Genomic DNA, 23481 nt, shown 5'->3' with positions numbered 1-23481 from the left:
TGATATTCTTTTCTAAAATACATTTTTGAGAGCTGGAACTTTTATGCGCATATAGAAACATTTGCAAAGAAAAGAAAACATGTTATTCTAGAAGGAGGAAAATATTGTAAGTTATTACACATACATACACATACATGCATATATCACATTGCTTTCGCTCTGTAATTTTTGCATCTTCAAAATTATATCGATGCATTATCCGAATTCACTATACTCAATTATCACATTCATATGTGAAACGAATTCAATTATTATTATGATCTATCATTATTGTCAACTAGGTATATAAATTGATAATGTTAATTGCATTATGTATTTATACTTTCATTACAATATTATGAAACTATTCCTATAATGTATATAAGATATAAATATTAAATATATGTAATATACAAATATAATATATGTATAATTATAGATGTTATAGTTATGTTTGTTATTTAAATTTGGCTGTGTGATTTCATTTACAAATTTGAATAGCATACAAATTATGCACATGTCATACAAAAAGACACATCACAGCATTAATGCTTTAAATTAGTATAAATTATGAAAATTATCATTTGTTGTCTTTTTATATATACGAATATGTTTCATTACATTAACTTGATTCTATCTAATTTAATTTGTCCTGATTATACGTATATTTATGTAGTAACATTGAGTGATAAAATGATAGGTTTGATAATATTCGACTCGTCTTATTTGTTCTTTATTTACATTACCGATCGTTATGTCTTTAATTACTAACTCTAAATTAAATTTAATCAAATATATTTAGAGATTGTATTAACTTCTAATCGATTCATTTATATAACATCTAGTACTTTTATAATTATTACCTCTTTATATCATAACCTTAAAAGAAGATACAATTTAGTTAGAAGGAAGATTTTACAATTCTAACAATGTTGGACTCAAACGCGATCTACTTCCGCCAATGCAAATTGCTGATATGTGTTCGCGTTATGCGCAGCTCCCGAATAATTCATTTTATACTGCAGTTGCTTTACAGTCGAATTTTCAATGGTCGTTAGAACCTAATGAAGTATTAGCCGTAAATATTTTATCATTAATATCGTTTCATTAATTTTACACCGAAGCACCTGTTTTAATTCGGTTATCTTAACAGTATTTAATACTATTCAATAATGTCAATTTGTAAATAATAATCTATCTTTTTGATTATGATTCCATTAACACTTATTTAAATCAGAATTGGCTATTCAATGCTGTAGTATCGTGACTGATGCAAAATGCTAAATCATTATATAACGTGAATGAAAAAGATCTACTATTACAGTTTCAAACATATTTTTAGGAAGATATTTTCAAGGTTGCCAGTATTAAAAATGGTTTGACGTAAGAAATTACACGTGTTAAACAAATTTAGCATTAGCACTGCGTAGAAACTTCTAAATATTACTTTTATGGAAATAAAAATCGAACGAATACATTAAATTTTATTTATATAAAACTAAATCTAATTTAGTTAGAAGTTTAAACTTTCAAATACATTAAGTACACGAAGTATATCTATCTGCATAACATTTAACAAAACCAGTTCATTCAAAAAAGCAGAATTGGTATTAAATGAAATTGATGATAAGGAACCGGCCAAGAAAAACCATTTCTATACAAGTATTCTTTTCTTTCATCACTTGTTTTAAACTGTAGATCGAAATTGTTTTAAACAATCTAATTACTAGACCGCGGATATTTATGTAAATTCGTATTTTCATGAATACAGTTAAAAGCAATGTTAACTATAGAAAAATTTGTTTCATCCATCAAATATTATAACAAATTATGTAAATGTTATACAGTTCTCTATCTTTAAATCCTCCGTAAATGTATAAACATCCGCTATTAATTATATTATTATAGTCTATTAATTATTATAGTCTATTAATTATTAATAGTATGTTTGGAACAAATATAATCTAAAATAAGAATAGATAAAAATGCTTCATCGAGAGTAAGGACAAAACAGAAAAATAAAATTCGAAGAATACACAGAAATGCAACGCTGAAATCGTGCGTTCGTTTCAAGGTTATTAAAATATCAAGCAAAAATTTCGTAATCGAGCCTTTAATGCTCGAAAAAGCTCGAGGCTGTCCTCATTTCTCTTTTCCTTTTCTTGTTTCGAGAAAATTCACTTTAGGAGAGGGTTAGAGAGATGCGCTAGATAGGAAAAAGTACGCGTTCCTTGAGTTACGCTCGCATTCGTGTGAAAAAGTCGAGCATCCGGTTCTCAACTCGTCCTACTTTCACCGCACGAAATTAAAAGTAATGTCCTTCTCTTTCTTCCCTGGCCGCATCTAATCATCCCATTTTATGGCGGCCCTTTGACTTGAACGGTGTTGAAGATTTCTGTAGTGATTTCCAAGCTCTAAATAATCCGGATGAATAGTTAAAAAAGGGTGAGACATCGACGAGACTGCTCTTCTTAGAAACGGGGTAGCCCGTCTATATTAAAGAAACTTTCTGTTTGAAGGCAGCACTTTTAGTCAATATTCCTTTCGTTTTACTATTTTAGATTATATATTATAATTTGGAAATATTTTTAGTTTATGCAACTTGGTCTTATTTCATAATTATATGAATAGCAGAGATGTATCGAGTAGAATTTTGGCCGACTAACCGACTAATCGAATGATCAGCTTTCAAGAAGCTGGCTTATCGGCCGACTACTTGTCTTTACCGATTATTTTCAAATAACACTACAAAACTCGTCAAGTTTATGATTGTTTAGTGTTACGCGCCCAAAGAAAAAATTTTCGAACATTTTTTACTATGGTTATTTTATTATGGCTTGTTTCTTCGTTTTAAAAAGTACTTGTTACGATAAAATGAAGAAATAATGACCAAAGTACCTAATTAATTGGTACTTATTTAATTTATTTCAATAAATACTCATTATTATTTTTAATCTTTTATGTAATAATTATGCTACACATAAATATGTGCCTATAAGTAAGTATACTACGTATTAAAAAATATAAAAATTATGTTAATGCCAGTAAAGACAGAACATTGTATTTTTTTTTCTATGACTTATCGAGTTATCAATAAATATGGTAAATTATTACTACAAGAAATATACTAAAAATTTAGGGCCGATTAATCGGCCTTTTTTGCCAGCTAGTCGTCGACCATAAAAGTAATCTGACAGTCGGTTTAACCGATACTAGTATATCCCTAATAAATAGAGAAAATTACATTTTTACGTGATTTAAAAAGTGTAGAGTCATTATAAAGTGGTTATAAAAAAGTACTTGCGCACGCCTTTGCTTTTTAATGAAGCATTTCTTTAGCAGATCCTACATTTCATTTTCGCAATATCAATTTTTTGTAGTTATATAAAAGTACTACTAAATAATATAGAATTTAATATAGCTTAATTATAATTTAATGGAGCTAATTAATTAATATAAAAATGATATGTAAATATATATGTATAATGGTTTACAAATACTTTTTGTAGTCTCTGTAGATACATATATATTTACACATATGTGTACTGCACAAAAGCATATAAACATATCATTCCACGTCGACGTTTGTAATTATCAAATTTTGGAGAATCAGTTTATTATTGGGCAATCTCTTTGTTTCCAGATTCTTCCATTTCTGAAATATAAAACTAATAGAAAGAGTTTCGAACTTAATACAAGTAATAATGTTTATAAACAGTAAAAATATGTAGTGGTATATATACTAAAGAGTTAAAATACATTAGTACCAATATCTTTTCAGAAGATAATTTAAGCTTATGGTTTATTAACTCTCTTGTGATATTTATGAGTGACGGTATATCAACATCAGTAATCAAACGCGTCAAAATGTTGAATTCCGAAGATTTTATGTTTGTTTTTCATTTTGGGATTAATAAAAAGTAGATGCTTTTGGAAAAACGAATGCTAACTTTTATTGAGATAAAAATATAATTATATATGAGTAAGTATATAATATATTATATATATTATAATTATATACATGTGGGTGATTTTACAGAAATGCAGATTTTCTGTGACTCTCACATATGAAAGCTTTTAAAAGCGTTAAAACGCATTATATTTGCATGACAGAGAAAGATAACAACTGTAAATTCATAGGCGAGCTATGAAGAATTATCAAATTAATTTATTTATATTAAAAAATTACCTTTTATGCGTGAAGTTCTCAGTTTCCTGCCATGTTTACATGGAAGTTCTATGCCTACAAAATTTACTCTACAATCTATCTCCAGAGCATGAATATCAAATGATTTATTAGTCTTTCCTTTTTATATATATTTTACAATAGTCGTATTTATCATTCACATGTATCTTTTACTTTAATTGACTTCATTTTATTGGAAAAAACATCTACAATCTTTTATGTCCCTGTTCCCTCTCCGTGAAATTTTTTTAAAAGAAACGGTATCTGTGGTATTAAGAAAGAAATCACGTGAAATAAGTCAAAACTAATCAAGCGAATTAGTGCTGCTCTATCGCTTCACAAGTGGCCATTTTTGATTACTTAATATTGTAAAATCGTTGGCAATCACCTGTTGCAATTAGCTTTTTAGTCCCCTGGTTCGTATTATATTCTAAGATTACTATTTTTACTAAATTTTATTTAACGTAACATAAATATAATATTGGCATTCAACTTCCTTTTTAATGAATGAAATAGTAAACCGCGCGAGAATTTTTAATATTTAACCTCAAAATTCTCAGTTCCCTGATTTCAGTCTCCTGTCAAAAAATATGATAGAGGACTAGAAGTATTCTAAGAGCACTAGAAGATAAAAGTCTGTGTCGATTGTATCTATGTCACATAGATATTTAAAGAATGCCTTGCATTATTTAGGTAAAGTTATAATTTAGTCCTAAAGGTTAGAAAATAAAATGTACTATTTATTTGTTTTAGTTTATAATAAAGAACGCAGGACTGATCACTTGTTTGTGTATGTAAGGAATAAATATTCGTTAGTTTTAAAAATTTAATGATTTTTGTTTTAAGTTTAACTGACATTTATCAAGACTGATAACTAAGTAATTTATGATTAATAAATATTAATTTTGTTTTACGTTTAATTACTTTTGTTTTCATTTTCAAGTTTAACTGGCCTAAATATATTCAATGGAGCAGCAGACTTACCACAGTAAGAGGCAAAAATCCCTTGAATAGCATAAACGCCAAACTAAATAACGCAACTAGGAATCTAACCAAAATCATTAAAAACTATAAAAATGACTGTTTCCAAAAATATCTCGCCAATCTGTCTCCTACAACTGACACCAACTATTCACTATGGAAGGCTTCCAGGAAACTGACGCGTCCCCCGCAAATAATCCTTCCTATCCGCAATCCGCAAGATGGCTGGGCGCATAGCCCTATAGAAAAAGCCAACCTGTTTGCTAATCACCTATCTAACGTATTTAAACCTTACTTCTCCAAAACTGCCGCGAAAATAACTGAATACCTGCACTCTCCCTTCCAAATGTCCCTTTCTATTGAACCCTTCACTTCTGTAGAAGTTACAGAATTAATCCGTCGCCTAAATCCCAGGAAAGCATCGCGGCATGACCAAATATGTAATAAAGCAATCAAGGAACTTCTTATAAAAGGGATTGCGTTCATCACATCAATTTTTAACGCAATTCTTCGCCTTCAACATTATCCTAATGGAAAATATCACTGATTACTCTTATCCCTAAGCCTGGTAAACTAATACACGAAACTAGCTCCTATCGCCCAATTAGTCTTCTACCTACTTTATTAAAACTATTCGAGATGCTGACGAATCCAATCCTTTCACTCTTAGAGGACTTGAAAACACTGTCAGATCATCAATTCGGTTTTCGGAAGCAACATTCGACAATAGAGCAAATCCATCGTATAACACATAATATCAGCCAAAATTTAGAAAAGAAAAAATATTGCTCAGCGGTATTCCTAGACATTCAACGGACATTCGACAAAGTATGGCATGAAGGGCTTCTATACAAACTCAAAAAAATACTACCACACACTTACTACTCCATCCTTAAGTCCTACCTAACTAATAGACAATTCATGGTTAAATACTTAGACGCCACAACCACAACATTTCCAATAGAAGCAGGCATACCCCAAGGTATTGTCCTTGGCCCCCTGCTGTTCTCCATCTACACTGCCGATTTACAGCGCTATTAGCATCTCACGTAGACCCGATAATCGCATCATCCACTCTCCAGCGATGTCTCGACTCTATGGAAAAGTGGTTTCACAAATGGGGCTTCAAAATTAACGAAAACAAATCCACATAACCTTTACGCTGTGGAAACAAACCTGCCCACAGGTGATCATTAACAATATAACAATTCCTAACAAGGATTCAGTCAGATACCTGGGCATGACTCTGGACAGGAGATTAACATGGAAATAACACATCACAGACAAATCGAAGCAACCCAAGGCTAAACTTAAAAAATTCTACTGGATCATTGGTCGACGTTCCAACCTAAACGCGCAGAACAAAATTACTCTCTACAAAACCATAATAAAACCTGTCTGGACTTACGGAATCCAACTATGGGATACGGCAAGTAATTTTAACATTGAAATACTTTAACGCTTCCAATCGAAAACACTAAGATCCCTAATAAATGCACCCTGGTATGTTACCAACGAAGCAATACATCGCGACCTCAAGGTACCCACAGTTAAAGAGGAAATAACAAAATGTAGTAGTAGATATACCAAAGGAGTTAACAAACATCGAAATCCCCTAATTACTAAATTACTTAATAGGTCGGACCAGATCCGCAGGCTAAGAAAACACTATCCGTTAGACCTAAGCACCAGATTCAGCTAGATATTTCTAATAAGTAATATTTACGTATTTATAATATTATTATTTATAAATTATATTTATTTATAAATTATACTTACTTATAATGAGTTAATAAGTTTATTAACTTATTATAAATAATTGGCCATGTCACTGCGCCACGCCAGAGAAACTTACTCAAAATTCTCAATGCGAGAATTGATTGTAAAGTACTTGTAAATAAAAAAAAAAAGAAAAAAAGAAGTTTAACTGGCAGATTATTATCAAGACCGATATTAGGACAAGATTGGAAGTTATTATGGAAATTATTAATGTATGATGTTAGATATAGAAATTTTATATATAATCCTTGAGAAAATTAATTATGTTTTATCTAATTCTTTGATAAAAATGAAGTTTTTTTTTATTAAAAGTTTTAGTCTGTTTTTGTAGCAATATCAATATATCCTCTACCATATCTGAAGCTTATTACAATTCATAAATTAAATGAAAAAATTTGTGGACAAAATCACTGTCAAATAGTTCTCACTTCTGTAGGATCACTCATATGTAATCTATTCCTCCATATATATTTATTATATTATTATAGTTATAATCAATACATATACAATATAGTATATCTAAATACACACTATAAGTTAATAGGTTTATTATTAAAAGAATGGTAAAGAACTTACGAGATTATATAGAGAATTTACGAGAAGAAGAATATAAATCAATAAAAATAAACTGTCTTGAGAAATTGTAGATCTAAACTTGTAGTACTAAGATTACAATGAATCGTGATGTTATACAAATATATTTACAGACAAATTATCAAATTTATAACCCATTACGCATAGCAAATGATTTGTACTATTCAAACATTTCTTTATTCAATCAATTCCTTCTTAATTCGAATACCGAAGATACTACTCTACACATATTATGTAAAAGAGAAAACACTAATTATAAATACTATTAAAAAAACAAAACAAAATTTTTTGGTATTTTTCATTATCTTTCAAAGTTATATTTTGATAAAAAAAGCTCCATTTTGAAAGAAATTGTAGAATTAAATAGAAACGATTGTTCATTTTGTCATCTTGCACTGCAATAACACGCAATAAATAATCAATTGAGTTAAATATCAAAATACATATTCTCCGAGTTGACAAATCAGACTCTATACACGAAGCGTAATAACGAACGTGTAATCTCATGATACTTTTGTAATTATCCTAATCACGCAATTAAATGCAATAAGTTACACGTGGGGTGTAATTTTCAACAAAGAATAAAATCACTATTGATCTCGTTACCAAACAGAAGGCGACTCGTATATGTATATGTCAGAGATGAAAGGACACCGGGGCCTTTCCTTTGGAATTCTTCGGAAAATCTCCAATATTTTAGTCTCTATAATTTAGCTCGATTATAATTGTCCGAGATTTGTGATAGTGAGCTTGGGTTTGAGGCGACAACAAGTCGCTGAACGTAGCCGCAGTCACGGGATGAACGTTCTTACCTAATAGAGGTATAGAGTAATTGTATAGCTCTCCTTAAAAGAAATAGTTGTAGCGGCACTCGACAGTAAACATTCCAACGGTTTCTGTCTCGCGGCTCACCACACACAGACCCTATTCTTCGGGCAAGATGATTACCAGATATCGATGCATTCTAACAGTACATGTTCAGCTAGCTTGAGGAGCCCCTATAAATCTTAAGATTTTGTTAATTAAGGTCCTTCAAACGGACAAACAGTCTTTATTCTAACAGTCATTAAATCTACAACCTACTACGGAAAGAGACGGGGAATCTGTTTTTTCCTTCCAGGTTAGTATCCTTCTTGAATCACCAACATAGAAATTAACCAATTAACAGGAACGTCCATTTCCCTCACTTTCCGAACTAAGATTTTTCTCGACGAATCCGATGATCTCGTGTCCTTAGACACACCCCATCATAGTTTTCCTCTGCAGTATCATCGTAACGGAAAGTCATTCTCTCGCGAGGTCTCATTAGCGAGTTACATAGCGTCTTTACGCTCGGTGGATATTCCACGTTTTAACAAAGAGTTAGTCCAGTAATACTTGTACCGTAGATAAGCAAGTTGAGTACAACTTGGACTTTGGAAGAAAGCGCATGTGTTGTCCCGTTGACCGCGGATTCGTTATTGAACCTAGGATCATTGTCATTAGCATCACGAGTATCTAATTACCACGGTTACTTGTCAAATTCTGTAATAATCATATTTTGCACTAGTCAATATCTTTTCTATTGCATAACAACAATGTCTAATCAAAATGAAGATTCGTTTCACGTCCCTAACCCTAATCATAATGTGAACCCGACATATACATACTAGGCAATATTAATTAAATCATGAACAATCGTCATCCGTGGAGAATTTCATTCCAAAACAAAGTGTTATAAGTTATGCTCATATATATATATAATTCTATTGCGACTACGGATGAACAAATTGTTTCTGCATTTTCAATAACTTTTACGACTCGACTACACTGATGAGGTCAAGTCTCACAGGATAATTATTAGGTCGATACATATAAAATGTTCTATTTCCAAAATTTGAAATTAACAGGTGAATGCTACGTAGATGTCCATATAGTAGCAATTTATTAATTCAAAATGTGTATCTTACTAACGATTGGCTAGATTTTGAGTCTTGAATGGAAGGTTATTTGAAGTTAGATTGTGAAAGGAATGTATATGCTTAGTACGTGAGACGTTAAAATATTTTGAATTCTATGTTTACATTTTAATGGTGTACGTTTTCAAAATCATTGGATTGTAGACAACATACAAAGTTACTGAAAATTATTTAAAGTACCTTATTTTGTATTTTGTATTATATGTGCTAAACACCACCGATCATGAGTAGTCAATATTATGGCTAGTCATAATAAAATTGATAGAACTTTACAGCGTTACAACTTTGCGATACTTAACATTAGAATATGAAGGGAATCTTTATATTTGTATCATTAGGTTTTTCATTACATTCAAATTTTTACAGACCTCGTTGAATTTTCTAACTAATCTATTTGCAATTTTCTGAATAAAATTTAGATCAAAGGTTATTGGCCTCAATATTATAGTCCTTAATCCACTATTTCTCTATATATATTAGAAACAACTTCTCAAATGTTTTATTACACATATGTCCCGAATCGTTATCTTGCATGAACTAAGTAATTCTGGTCGACTAATCGTTACATTGTTAATGTAGATCAGATATTACCTTTTGTATGAAACCAGTAGTGTTCTAATATTTATAGACGAGGTGTATAATGTGACTTTAGAAGGCGAATAAGACATTAGAATCGACTAAAATTCATCATCATCATAAGGAATATGAAATTTTATTCTTACAACGAAAACTTAAATGTTCCCTATCTGACAATAATATAAAATTAATTATTCGAGATATTACATTAAATTAATTATTTGAATTTCCCGTTTGTTCGTTTATAACGGAATCACCCTTGAAGTGATAATTTTAGTTTCCAGAATTTTGTTTCACGTTTATCGGATTGAATGTACCACAGATCTTTGAAAGTACATCAAATTATGACGTTAACAACACGCATCGCGTGATAAACTTCTTAGACACAAACAAGTTACGTACAGTTCTACTTCATCGCGAGTTTGACTGTGACTGGTTGAAATATAAACAAGGTCTGGAATGTTGTGTTGAATCAGTCGTCATCGGCATAAGATGCACGTAGACTCAAAAGAAATTCATTAAGCAAATGTTTGCATGAACTTTCCTTGCTATTTCAATTTTAGATTATATTTGTGTACTTAATTGATTTATGAGCCTTTTTACTGAAATTATTCTGCAAGATTCTAGCGAAAACGATTACGTTTATTTATTTATTTTATGAATGCGAAATGGTTTTGAAATATATACTTAAAGTTTTAAACAAGTTCTATAATTCACGACAACTCTTTTAGGAAGTAATATGTAGTAAAGATTGAATGTAGACTTAGAATTGGGTTGAGTAAATTTAGTAAATTGAATATTCAAATAGAGGTAGAAAAGTTTAACTACTATGGTTCCTTCCAACTTTGATGATAACTTTGGAAATGATTCACTCTTTACCGCCCTTAATCTGTTCTAGATTTTCAATTATGTTCTAAATCTTCGTTTACTATTAACGTACACTTAACAATTAGTAGTTAACACTGTGGATGTTGATCTATCGGATACATGAGAAATATTCTTATAAATACTTTTAGACGGGCAAACAACACAGCTTGCTGATATATATAATATGATATATTAATATTCCATAACTCGCTAGTTTAAATTTAATATGAAATTTGGAAAGTTGTAATTGCTATTGATAAAGAAACCATTTGAATTTAATACATTCATACATTAAGAGATACATACTCATTTACATAAATATATTATTACATGTATAACAAAATAGCTGTTAGCACTGTTTTATAAATTCTACAGTTATTATTTAATGCACGTTCCGTATAGAGTCTTACAAGATACTCATTTAATAAATCAATATTTGTGGTCAGCAGTTACAGACATTCTTCTACTTTTACCCAAGTGCGGAGTTAATTTCTGCGCGAAATCTATTTAAAGTTCCTCTTTCATGATAGAGAAATTGACAAATGATATAAATGCCAAAAGATTTTCAAGAGGAATTCAATGAGGAATTCAATTGTCTCAATTTTATAATTTGCATCTTTTATTACTTGAAAGCCATTACTTGTTTAACACCTTTACAGATTTAAAGAATAACTGATAAAAAGTGTATCAGATTAGTTACATTTATTAACTTGTATATTCAATTTTTATATTTTCAATCATAGTTTATGTCATTACATTTTGTTTAACGGCTAATTTTTTTAAACAGAATACTTTACTCCAATTTAGCACTAAATCAATGCTGAAATGTTCATAAGTATTTAAAAGTAAAAAGGATCTTATTCCAGACTATTTTAAAGTTACCGTCTCTTTTCACAAGTGGATTTCTCATATAAACAATAATTTTGTACTTTTCTCAGGGTCTTTTTATGAATATATTATATGTATTATACGAAAATTTTTTAAATTTCGTTAGCACTGTAGTAGGATACGATAATATGTGAAATAATATATGATATATAATATAATATATAGCGAACTGAAAATGTAGAATATGTCACAGGATATTTATTGTGAACATACACTTACTGAAAAATTAATGATTGTCATGAATACTAGGATATTCAATTTCAAACACTGAACCTTCAATTCAAACATCAACAACAATTAAACAAAAGATAATCTCGCTATATACAGGGTGGTTGGTAACTGGTGGTACAAGCAGAAAGGGGGTGATTCTACTCGAAAAAAGAAGTCAAAAACATATAATAAAAATTTTTTCTTTTTTTTTTTAATTTTTCCATCGAGACAACGATCTACGGTGAGATCCGTTATAACGTACCGCACGCGTACCGAGCGAAAATCCAAAGTCGATTTTCTCGAAAACAAAGCCTCAAACGAAAAATTTTTATTCTATATTTTCGACTTCTTTTTTCGCGTAGAATCACCCTCTTTCCGCTTGTACCACCAGTTACCAACCACCCTGTATATGTACATTTTCAGATCTGTTTCAAATTTTACCAATAGAATCACGATGGTTGTATTTCGTTAAGGTGTTTATAAAATTTTGAAATGTTTTATATAATGTATACATAAAAAGTTCCTAGAAGTGATCGAATACTTTCGTGAGTCTCTGTTCTTTCGTAAATCACTCGTCAAATCATCCAGACAATCTATCTCATTCGTACAAAAATAAAGGCTCGAAAAGGTTTTATTCGATTAAGGATTAAATAGACGAAAAAGGGGAAAGGGGAAAAAAGCGATAGAATATAGTGCGTACCTCGACGTGTCAGACCAGATCGTACCTTAGGGACGGCCGACGGAAATCGAGCGCCTCGAGGTCGGACGGCTCTCGTCTGCAGAGCGAACAGAACGCGCACTGCAGCGTATTTTTGAACGCTTCTCGGAAGTCGCGATTGAAATACGCGTAGATCAGCGGGTTCAATGCTGAGTTTGTGTACCCGATCCAGAAAAGTATTGCGATAACGATATCGGGACATGGGCAGGATTTTCCGCACAGTGTCGTAATAACGTACCTGTGAACAAAGATTTCAGGATTCAGCGAAGATTTCGTTCGTAACGATTGAATTAACATGTTCGGTGAACCTCGAACAAACTTGAAAATTGAGACACTAGAAACAGAAATAATATATTAACCCTACTGCGAGCCTCGAATTTCTCAATTTGGATTTCATTTCAATCGAAAAAAGAATTTTTTTTCCAGAATAATGTTTTCAATTTGGACTAAACGACTTAACGTTTTTTTTTGTTCGAGAAATTAAAAGAGTTAGTTTATTAGATAAAAAGTAGTAAGTATGTTGAAACAATTCCAATCAGTTGGAATCGCGAAGAAAATAATAAAGATCGCTTTTTACAATTTTTTGGTCTCAATCTGTACCTAATGGAGATTTAAACAATACATTTTGTAGATTTATGTAAGTTATATAAGGTTGAGTCAAAATTCAGAATAACGATATCGTTCAATATTTAAAACTTGTAATATGGAGTTTATGTGTGGAAGATAACATTCTTCAAATGCCTTCCACTTATTGCCTAGGAAAGTCAGGCTCTTTCGACAGCATATTTCATAACAATAGTTAATGTCTAACGTTCTAATGTTCGAATTTCTGCACGAACGTTTTTCTTCAGCTATTCACGTTTCCCTGGTTTATTCTAATACACTCGCTGTTTTACATGGCCCCACACGAAGTAATCAGAGATCGAAAGAGAAAGAAAGAGACGTGGCAGCTAATAATGGACTTATTACTTTGATAACAAAACTCAATTTTTACGCGTTGATCCTTTCTGTAACTCATCATAATCCATATCCTAAGCCTCAGTTCTAACATATGTATGAACTTATAACATGAAATCAAACAAGCATGAAAGTTATTTCTTTCCCAAATCCTATTCTGAAGTTTGACCCAACATAGTACATATGTACATACTGAAAACTTTATCGAAATCGGTTGATGCAGAAACAAGCGATAGGCATCGAAAGATGTAGGTAAGAATTTTTAGATTTATTACGTATATAGGCCGAATGAAAAACTGCGATTTTCATAATTTTAACCATTTGTTTTTTATAGTAACGTTAGCCGATTAACTGTTTGTCTTTACCTGATTTCAATTTTTCATCTGAACTAAAAGTACTGCTAAAACGATTTTTCTGTTATCGTGGAACGTGTTATTTGATAACTTTTAAAGAATTGAATGGAAAATATACAGAGGGGGTGAAGAATGAAAAAACCTAAATAGTTCCTTCGATTCTATATTATTTTCTAGTTTTTCAATATTTTAACAACTGTGAAATCTAATCTCAATGATCTCGAAAGAGAAGCACAATGTAATACAAATTTTTATTTTTTAAAAGTATATCTTTTTTATTCTTTACTGCTAACATAGTATTATGGTTTTAACATGATTTTCAAAGATGAAAAGATAATCCTTGCAATCTAATAATATATACTTTTAGAAAAAGATATCAGATTATCTTGTTTAATTTGATAAAGCAAAGTGATTCTAAAAACTAACAGTAAGATGAAGTAAATGAAAATAAAAATATTCATTATCAGACTACTAACAAAACGGAAAAAAAACTTTGTTTCACCTAGATCTGTCACTCCTACTGTATTCAATTAGTTGTGTTTTCTTATTCTAACAAGAGTAATTAAACCCATTAATTGAGCGCGATGCGCGTCACTATCTTTCTCAGTTTGCACGATATAATTAAATCAATAAACCGTACAAAAATATAACCAATTTAACAGAAACCAACAATTCCGTGAACTCTTAAGATCGCTCTAAGTGCTTCTGCCCAAAGGAAACAAAAGAAAAATACAAAATAATAAAGATTAAATTTTAACCCTGCATAATTTCACTCATGAAAATTTTCCCGGAGCAAGTTTTAAACAGTTGACCTAAAACTGATTATACGATATAGCAAAAATTTGAATACGTATTCCAATATTTTCTCACATTTTTTAAAAATCTAGAACATTGAAAAGATTAAGGACATAAATAACTCAGCTTTCCTATGGGCAGTATGAAAATTTGTTCGCCCATAGAAGATTAAGAAATAGGGTTATCCTTTAGAAATTCTGGATTCCTGAATTCTTACACGCACCACAAGAAGAACGGCAACCAGCAAATTATGAAGGTACCCATGATGATGCCTAACGTTCTGGCAGCCTTGTGCTCTCTTTTCATCTTCATGATATTCTTATCTTTGGTGGGAGTATGCAGATGATCGGTGCTGATCTCGTTCAATGTCAGCGTCTTTGAGGAACCAGCACTATTTAGTTCCCCGTTCAAATTATTCAAATCTTTACTCGGCCTGTGACTCAACAGCATCACGTTGCCCATACGGCTGTGCATCTGTTTTTCTTGCCTACTCGCCTCCTTGAACACGGCGAAGTATGTAAGGGTCATAATAGTGCATGGTATCCAGAACGAGATACTCGACGAGAATATTACGTACACCTTGTTCACTTTGAACTCGCATAATTCAGGATGCTTCTGTCGATGCATCTTGTTCTCTTCTGTGGTATACCAGCCCATAAAGATAGGCATGAACGAGATGAACGCGGGCATAATCCAACAAGCGAGCAGCATGTAAGCAGCTAGCCTCTTGGTCATGATGATAGGGTATTTGAGCGGCTTGACGATCGCCCAGTAACGATCGACCGAGATGCACATCAAATGGAGGATGGAACTGGTGCTAAAGTACACGTCCAACGAATTCCAGACATCACACATGAAATAGCTGAACATCCATTTGCCGGTTATTTGAACGCTCGCGTTGAACGTCATGGCGAACATCGCAACTAACATGTCGGCCAAGGCTAACGAAACTACGAAGTAGTTGGTGATAATTCGTAGCTTCCGGTGCCGCATCACGGACACCATCACCAGCAGGTTGCCAAATACCGCGGTTACGATGATGGAGCCTAAGACGCAGCCTTTTGCGATCGTTATAGGTACGGACCACTTTTGATAGTTCGAGTAGCTGCTGTTCGCGAATTGGTTGTCCTCAGTCGAGATGGCGTTCAAGATGGTCGTCACGTCCATCGAGGACACCACCTCCGTCGACTCGGAGCTCGTCACGATCGTCGTCATACTCGACCGCCGCACGAAACCGTACGTTTTCCCTTGACCTTGTTCCTTCTTCTTCTGGCCGGAAGAGACTCGACGGGTGGCCTTAGGTCACGGACGTGCCAACGAGCCGACGTACCAGGCTAGCCTTCATCTTCCCGACGGGGAAAGGGCGATGCCTCTTGCCAAGTTCCTTGTACCCTGGGACGCTTGCCAGCGTTAATCGCTGATACGCGGGTGCACCGTTTGCTTCTTCCAAGGTTTTTGCTCGAATAGTTTGGCTTCGAGAGTTAATCAGAATCGTGTGCGGTGACCTAAGAGCTTGGTACCTCGGTTTTACATTCCACGAGGCTTCTGTTAGCGGTTACCTGGAAAATTGAGATTAAATACAGAATTAGCGATGACTTTGATAAGTTTTATATTCAATGAATGTTCGATAGTAATTATTAGATTGCGGATTTTTATGCATTTATAGAAGATGAAAAGTTGCAAAAACGTACAATGTTCATATTATGAAAAAATATATAAAATATCCAAGGTATAGTGCTTTCTATGATACTTAGTAAGTAGAATAATTTTCTACCGCGAGGTTCTACTTTTTAAATTATATTCTCAATAAAATATAAAAAATTATATTTCTCAAGAATCCGCAATCTAGTAATCACTCTATTAGTAATAATATGGGGACGGTAATAGTGGGAGATCAAACATTAGAAATTACTTGAAATATATCTAATACCGTTTAATAGACAAATTTTAATTATATTATTTTGATAAATTTTTCAGATCGTAATATTGTTAAGAAAAATTCTCGTTCCATATTGAATTTTTTTCAAAATATTCTCAAGTATTCTTATTTACTTTATGTATTATTATTATTTATGAAAAATTTAATTTTGATTTAATTTTTAATTTAATAGCTAAATTATTGTATTAAACACGACTTCAGATTTTACATTATGTAAAACCGCCTTCTTGATTCACTTGGAGTCTTGAAAATAGTGTGATTAAAAGTTAGGAGTTTAAAGCCTTGTAATATTCACGAAAGAAGATGATATATGTTTAATTAACATAGATTTTAAGATTAATACTTTTATTAAAATATATTATAATAAAATGTGTTTAAAATTGTTAATTGTTAATTAATGAGTTTAATAAAATTCAAAAGTTCATAATTTACTATTATTTCTACGATTTCTTCTGATATTGGTGATAGATTACGAATGTTTAAGCAGTTATGAGGAACTTAAATACGCAAAAATTCGAGCGATATAGAATATATAAAATGGATAAGTATATAGAATGTACATAAAGTACATGAAATATCTAGAATGAAATACTCGTCCAAATATTTAAAGAATGAAGCAAATCTCTATTTAATACTTAGATTCTTCCGTAGTGTTTATAAATGTTGATGATTAATGACTGTATTTTCACATTTACTTCATTTACACCTTATGCGTTGTTATCAGACTTACATAAAATGCTTTCAAAGCAATAAAATTAAATTTTATTGTAAAAAAAATTGATTTTAGTTTCAATGTTAGATAATTAAGATTGCAAAGAAATTGGTTTTAAATTCGATGTTAACTAAGAACTTTTCATTCCACTCAGAGAGCATTCTAATCGTAAGATCTTAATATGTCAGACCTTACTTTTTAATATTCTGTATACGTGACTACAACAAATTTCTAAAGTTTAATACATCAAACATGAGTAATTCTCATTTCTGTCTCCAATTATTTCAAATCGCATCGATTATTCGTATGTATCGGCATTTTTATGGTTTTACAAATATTATGAATAAAAATCTTCTATCCTTTCAATCCTTTCAATCATCTATCCAATTGATTGAATTGCATTTTTACACAGAAGAAATTTTGATTAAAGTAATCGTTTTTTAGGATTTATATGTACATAGCTCTCACGACTTCCGTAACACGAATAGCGAATTGAATGGGACGGTTTCACGGTATTTTAACGTGATATTGAAGTTCTTGTCGACTCAATTGAGGCATTCGACACAAGAGAGATATCAAGCACACTAGACGACCCACTTTATTCGATTTGTTTGTACTACTTGCTTAATCTACTCAATCCATTACAATCATTCGGACTATTCAATTTATTCATCTATATGGCACTAATACAGTGCCAGCAGATCTATTTGCTCCAAGTTCTGTATTCTTCGAGCTCTATGACGGTGTTCGATAAAATTGCTTGCATTGTTTCGAATGTTTTCACGAAATATCGTCCCTGTAAAATTGTTGATAGAAATTTAAATTTTGAAAACTTTTCACTTCAGAAATATTTGGTATTATTCGATAGGAAATTTTTAATTATATTATTTTGTTACATCTTTACACAATAGTAGATATCCTCAAAAATGTGTTGTTTTCCATAGAAGCCTTTTTTTAAAGCGTCGCGTTTGGAAGACGTCCGAGTTTTATATATTGCTATTTACTTACTTTAACTTTATATATTGTTATTAAATCGATATATATGAAATATTATTATCAAATTTTGTTCTATCCTCAATTATCAATCAGGTGCATTAATATTAAAATTTAATTATTGGCATGAATGTGAATCGCAGAATATGTGAATCGCTTTTTCCTATAGCTTTTAGTTTAAGTAACATTTAGGAAAAATTAAAAATGTTCTTTATTTTACTTAAACAATTCTATTTCAAGAATTTATTCTTATAAAATCTAATATAATGAAATAGATAGATATTCAAAATGTTTATCGGTCAACACGTGAAAATTACATTCATTAAATATATAATACTCTATAAAAATTACGTATGGATTAAAACTTTTTTATAGATACATTTGACGTCATTTAATTTCCAATTATACTATTTTTCTATGTTTTGCAAAATTGTTACATTACCAAAAGAGCTTCTCGTTTACAATTGAATCTTTTCTTAAAACATGATGAGGTCAAAGAATTTGGGTTTCATGTACATATATTTATTAAATTTTTTTAAATTTAGTAAGAAAATTATGAAATGGAAGATTTTATAGCATATAAAACATTCAAATTAACTATTATCGACGATCAAATCATAAATTAATGCTATTTTAAAATATTACTACCTATAAATCGAAATATATGAAATTATTTGAATATAATGTACCATTATGTTGTTTAGTTCAACAATCACTTTTACCTATATCGAAGAATAAGTGGACGAATGAATGTCCTAAATTCTTAATTAGTGGTACTGATTTTAGCAAAACAATAAATCGTCACTGTATTGAGGTAAATCAAACATATTGAAATTATCAAATATGGATTCCCAGAGTGTTTTATAATTAACAGCAAGAATACAGATTAATGAATAATTAGACACAAAAATCTATAAAACTATAAAACTATTATAATACCTAAACCAATCATAAATTATATTTAATATAAAAACTGACTCACTTTTTTCTTAGAACAGCATATGTATTGATTTGAATAAACGACCTTCGAATTATTACAGAGTGGGTTTTATTACAATTTAGTAGTTCCTTCTAATTTTCAGTAAGAGTAAACTTTCTACGTACATAATGTTATTATGTTATGGAATCAATAATAATTCAAAAGAATTCATCAATCGTTAAATGTTTATTTCATTGTTAAGAGGTGCCACACCTTTTATTAAAAGGTTCCTAAATTACTCAATTAGATACTCTCCACTGATATGTAATCAACAGAAGATAAACAACCATTCTCTCTATTTAAAAACGAATATGAGAAGAGCTTCAAAATTTCACGAATTATGAACACAAATAAGTTTTAATATATAAGAAAGAAAAGATATTTTAATTTATTCAATTTATTAAAGTCGTAAAAAAAACACTTTGATTTATTATATTAATCCGAAATGATACTCGAAGGGCATCGTGATAACTAGATTGCAAATTTTTATGCAAATTCATATTTCTGAAAATGAATGTAATTAAGAATACAGTATCAAATATTATATAAAGCACTATATTTTGAATATTTTGTATATCTTTTAATATCATGTGCATTCTGTGCAATTTTCCAGTTTCAAATTTCCTATAAATGTATAAAAATCTGCAATCTAATGGTATCTAAAAAATGTAAACATATTCACTTTATCAGATGATGAAAACCATTCCGAATCATAGCAACAACGGAAACTTTCTTGAACAGCAACATTAAACTGGTAAAAAGCGGGTGACAATAAGATTATAATATGCTAAACAATCGATCACGTAACTTAAAACTTTAATTTATCTTCAAAAACGACGATAATTTTTCTAAGTTTCTGAATTGCTGCCTGAAAATCCTTGAAGACGCAATCGATAAAGAATCAACAACCATTTCCCCAATTTTCCCCTTGCATCCATTGCGGCGCTAGTTTCCCGACTGTCACCACTTGAAACGAGGACGCGCCGGAAGAATGAGTAACCTTGAATGGGACCCTCTTTTTCTGCTGCCGTCGTCTGTCGTCTCCGGCTTCGTTGACTGTGTCGCGACAGGGCCGTGTCAAGTGCACTCCCGTTCCGTCCATGTAATTTATGATCCGCTATTTTTGCGGTATATTTGGGTCAATTATTCCGACAGTGGCCGTGCTAGCGCCGTGAAGCCGGCACTACCGATGATAAACAACACCCTCCTCCTGCCCAACCACCGTCATTACGCCGAAAGCCTGGAGAACGCCACTTTTATTCCTCCGCGAAATCGACAACCCCTCCAGGGATTCGCGACCAACAGCTTCGATTACGGTTTTGACCTTCGATGCGACATCCTGTCTGTTGGCCTTCTACCGGGTCACGTTTCTCGCGAGTTTTACGATAGTTTTGAGCAAGGATCCTCGCGTAATAGGTCGCTGGATAGTGATCAGGGGTGATGAGTAAGAACTGAAGTAATGGTGACATGATTTTCGTGATACGATTGCCGTTGCTTATTTTAGAATAAAGATAAAGATGACTGGAGCACCTTGTTACATACAGGGTGTCCCATTTCAATCCATATAATTAGTTTCTCTGTAAATGGATACGTAAAAGTCATATGATAGTGACACACGTTTCCTTAAATGTATTAATCGTACAGTTTTTAATATATTAATCGTTTCATCTTAGCATTCCATTAAAAAAATTATTAGCCTATACAAAATTATTAATCTATTTAAGCGAAAAAATATTAGATTATACCAGATATTTTAACTTTCATTTTGTAAAACCTATGATATAAATTACAAGGAAAATGTCTTTCGATACGATAGATTAATAATTTTTTATAGGGATTGCGAAAACGGATCAATTAGTACATTAAAATTTACATGATTGTGTTTGAACGTATGTCACCATCATATGACCTTTATTTTTCCAGAAAAATTATACCATATTATGTCTCCTTCGAAACCATTTAATGCCTGCCTGAACATCTTTTTTATACAGCAGGTAGTTTGCCAACAATTTGCACTTATGTATTAAAATGGGACATCCTTTTCAAAGAAAATTATGTTTAGTAATGAGAGTAAAGATGTTTAGGAATATTAATTCCTCCTGTATAGTAATTTTCTTAATAATAGTATATAATTAGTAAAATAACTAAATATATATCTTTCTATTACTATGTTACAATTACCAAAATAGTATAGTAAAGTGATATAATAATAATTATTATTACTAAATCACTGATTTTTATACATACAAAATATACAAAGTATGTCAGCAATGTGTTTGATATAAGGTTTAAAAGTTGAATATTTTCTACGATACGATATACGATATACAATAGCAAATATTTAATAATACTTTTGTGGTCACTCTGACACTTTTTAATTTGCATTATAATGAATTATAATCTTCCTGCACACTTTTATTTTTCATATAAATTGTTATATAATAAGTTAATACTTATATTATATTATATATATTATATATATTATATATATTATATATATGTTGGGTTAACATTAGAATTTAAGGCGCGTAACGATCCTTCGTCTGAATTAGCCATCGTTTTACGAAGCAGGGATTATATTTACACGTATATACAAGACTTTTACAAAGTATAATGAATATTGAGTTTAACGAATAATAAGTTTGACAAATAATAAGATTAACGAATAATATGTTTTACGAATAATAAGTTTAACGAATAATGAGTTTAATGAACGCTATTAACAATGTTCTTGGGTTCAAACGAATCCACGGTCAACGGGATAACTCTTTACTATGCGTAGAATAATTTTAGGCACAAAATACGATTGCTGAGACGCTCGGTATAAACTGTTCGATGTGTTACTCTCCAAGGCGATCGCACGAATAATAAACTGATGGAAATTTTCCTCGCTGTACGATTGCATTTGTTTGTTATATACTCGTTGGAAGCGTCGAGAAAGTTCCAATCGCCGTTGCTAAGCAGTTTCTGCCTGGAGTTTGATTATTAATACAACATGTGTCCTATTGTATTGTACCTCCTATTGTACCTCCGAGGTACAATCCCATGTGGTTAGGCCCGTTCTTGAGGCCGTATGCCGCCACAACCACGTTTCTAGGGAGAACCATACAACCACTCCACACCTCCGTCAGGCAAAACGTCCATCCCGTGACCGTGGCTACGTTCGGCGACCAGTTGTCACCTCGAGCCCAATTTCGCTATCACAAATCTCGAACAATTACAATCAGATTGGATGACAACAATTGCTTAATTACAGCTATGATAAAATCTAGATTACAATGTTGCGGGATTATCCAAAGTTCCAAAGGCTCCGGTGTTCTTTCATCTCCGACATATATATTATATTATATATTATACTTATAATAAGTATTTAATAAATAAATATGTATACTTATGGATATTTATTTATTAAAATATAACATAATGTACTTGTCGGCCTTTTCAGATATTTACCATTCCTAAACAAAAAGAAACGTTCCATACCAAATAATTTATAAACTTAACGCCACTATTACAATTACCTTAATTCTTTATTTTTATTACAATTACCTTAAACATTATTACAATTATATATTAAAATAATCCGCAATTTAATAATTATTAGTACTGTTGTGTTAATATTATCAGTACTGTTGCAAAAACAGTTTTTACGATTTTATATAATTTTTACACTAAATAAAGTGATTATTTGAATTATAATTTGTAAAATTTTCTATATAGACTACCCCAAAAATCATGGTGTAATCGGTCGGCTGGTGATTTTACACGCAGAACTAAGTCCAAAGAAGAAGAATAACATTTTTTCATTTAGGCCTTTGTTTTCGAAGAACATGAGTTTAAAAACCCATCAGGTATCCGTGTTTTGACAGGAAGTCTCGAATTACAAAACTTCGATTTCTGCTCGTGTCTGTATTATTAAATAAGGAAAATATCATAATTTGCTTTTTGATTAATAAAATGAATCTTAAAAAGTACTAATCTTATCCTTATTTATAAAACCATTCAAATTAAATGCAG

At 31.2% G+C, this 23481-nt stretch overlaps 1 protein-coding gene across 8 annotated transcripts in view; it reads right to left on the bottom strand.

Moving 5' to 3' along the window:
• LOC117161860 (octopamine receptor beta-2R) overlaps positions 1-23481 on the bottom strand; it is a 194906-nt gene that overhangs the window by 7098 nt on the left and 164327 nt on the right. For 6 of the 8 annotated variants that reach the window (XR_013059890.1, XM_076623751.1, XM_076623750.1 and 3 more), the window contains 2 exons: positions 15065-16400; positions 12744-12974 (listed from right to left, as the gene is read on the bottom strand). Coding sequence is in view for 7 of the 8 variants with exons in the window: in XM_076623751.1 (XP_076479866.1) it covers positions 12744-12974; positions 15065-16056 (1223 nt within the window). In the remaining variant the exon portion in view is untranslated. Of the gene's footprint in view, positions 1-12718; positions 12975-15064; positions 16401-23481 lie in introns of all 8 variants that reach the window. The other 2 variants (XM_033343597.2, XM_076623755.1) reach the window with 2 other exon arrangements.

This window comes from Bombus vancouverensis, chromosome 13 (assembly GCF_051014615.1).
Source record: "Bombus vancouverensis nearcticus chromosome 13, iyBomVanc1_principal, whole genome shotgun sequence".
Taxonomy (NCBI): domain Eukaryota; kingdom Metazoa; phylum Arthropoda; class Insecta; order Hymenoptera; family Apidae; genus Bombus; species Bombus vancouverensis.
Note: the sequence above shows the minus strand (reverse complement) of the source record. Positions and strands in the feature narration are given on the sequence as shown.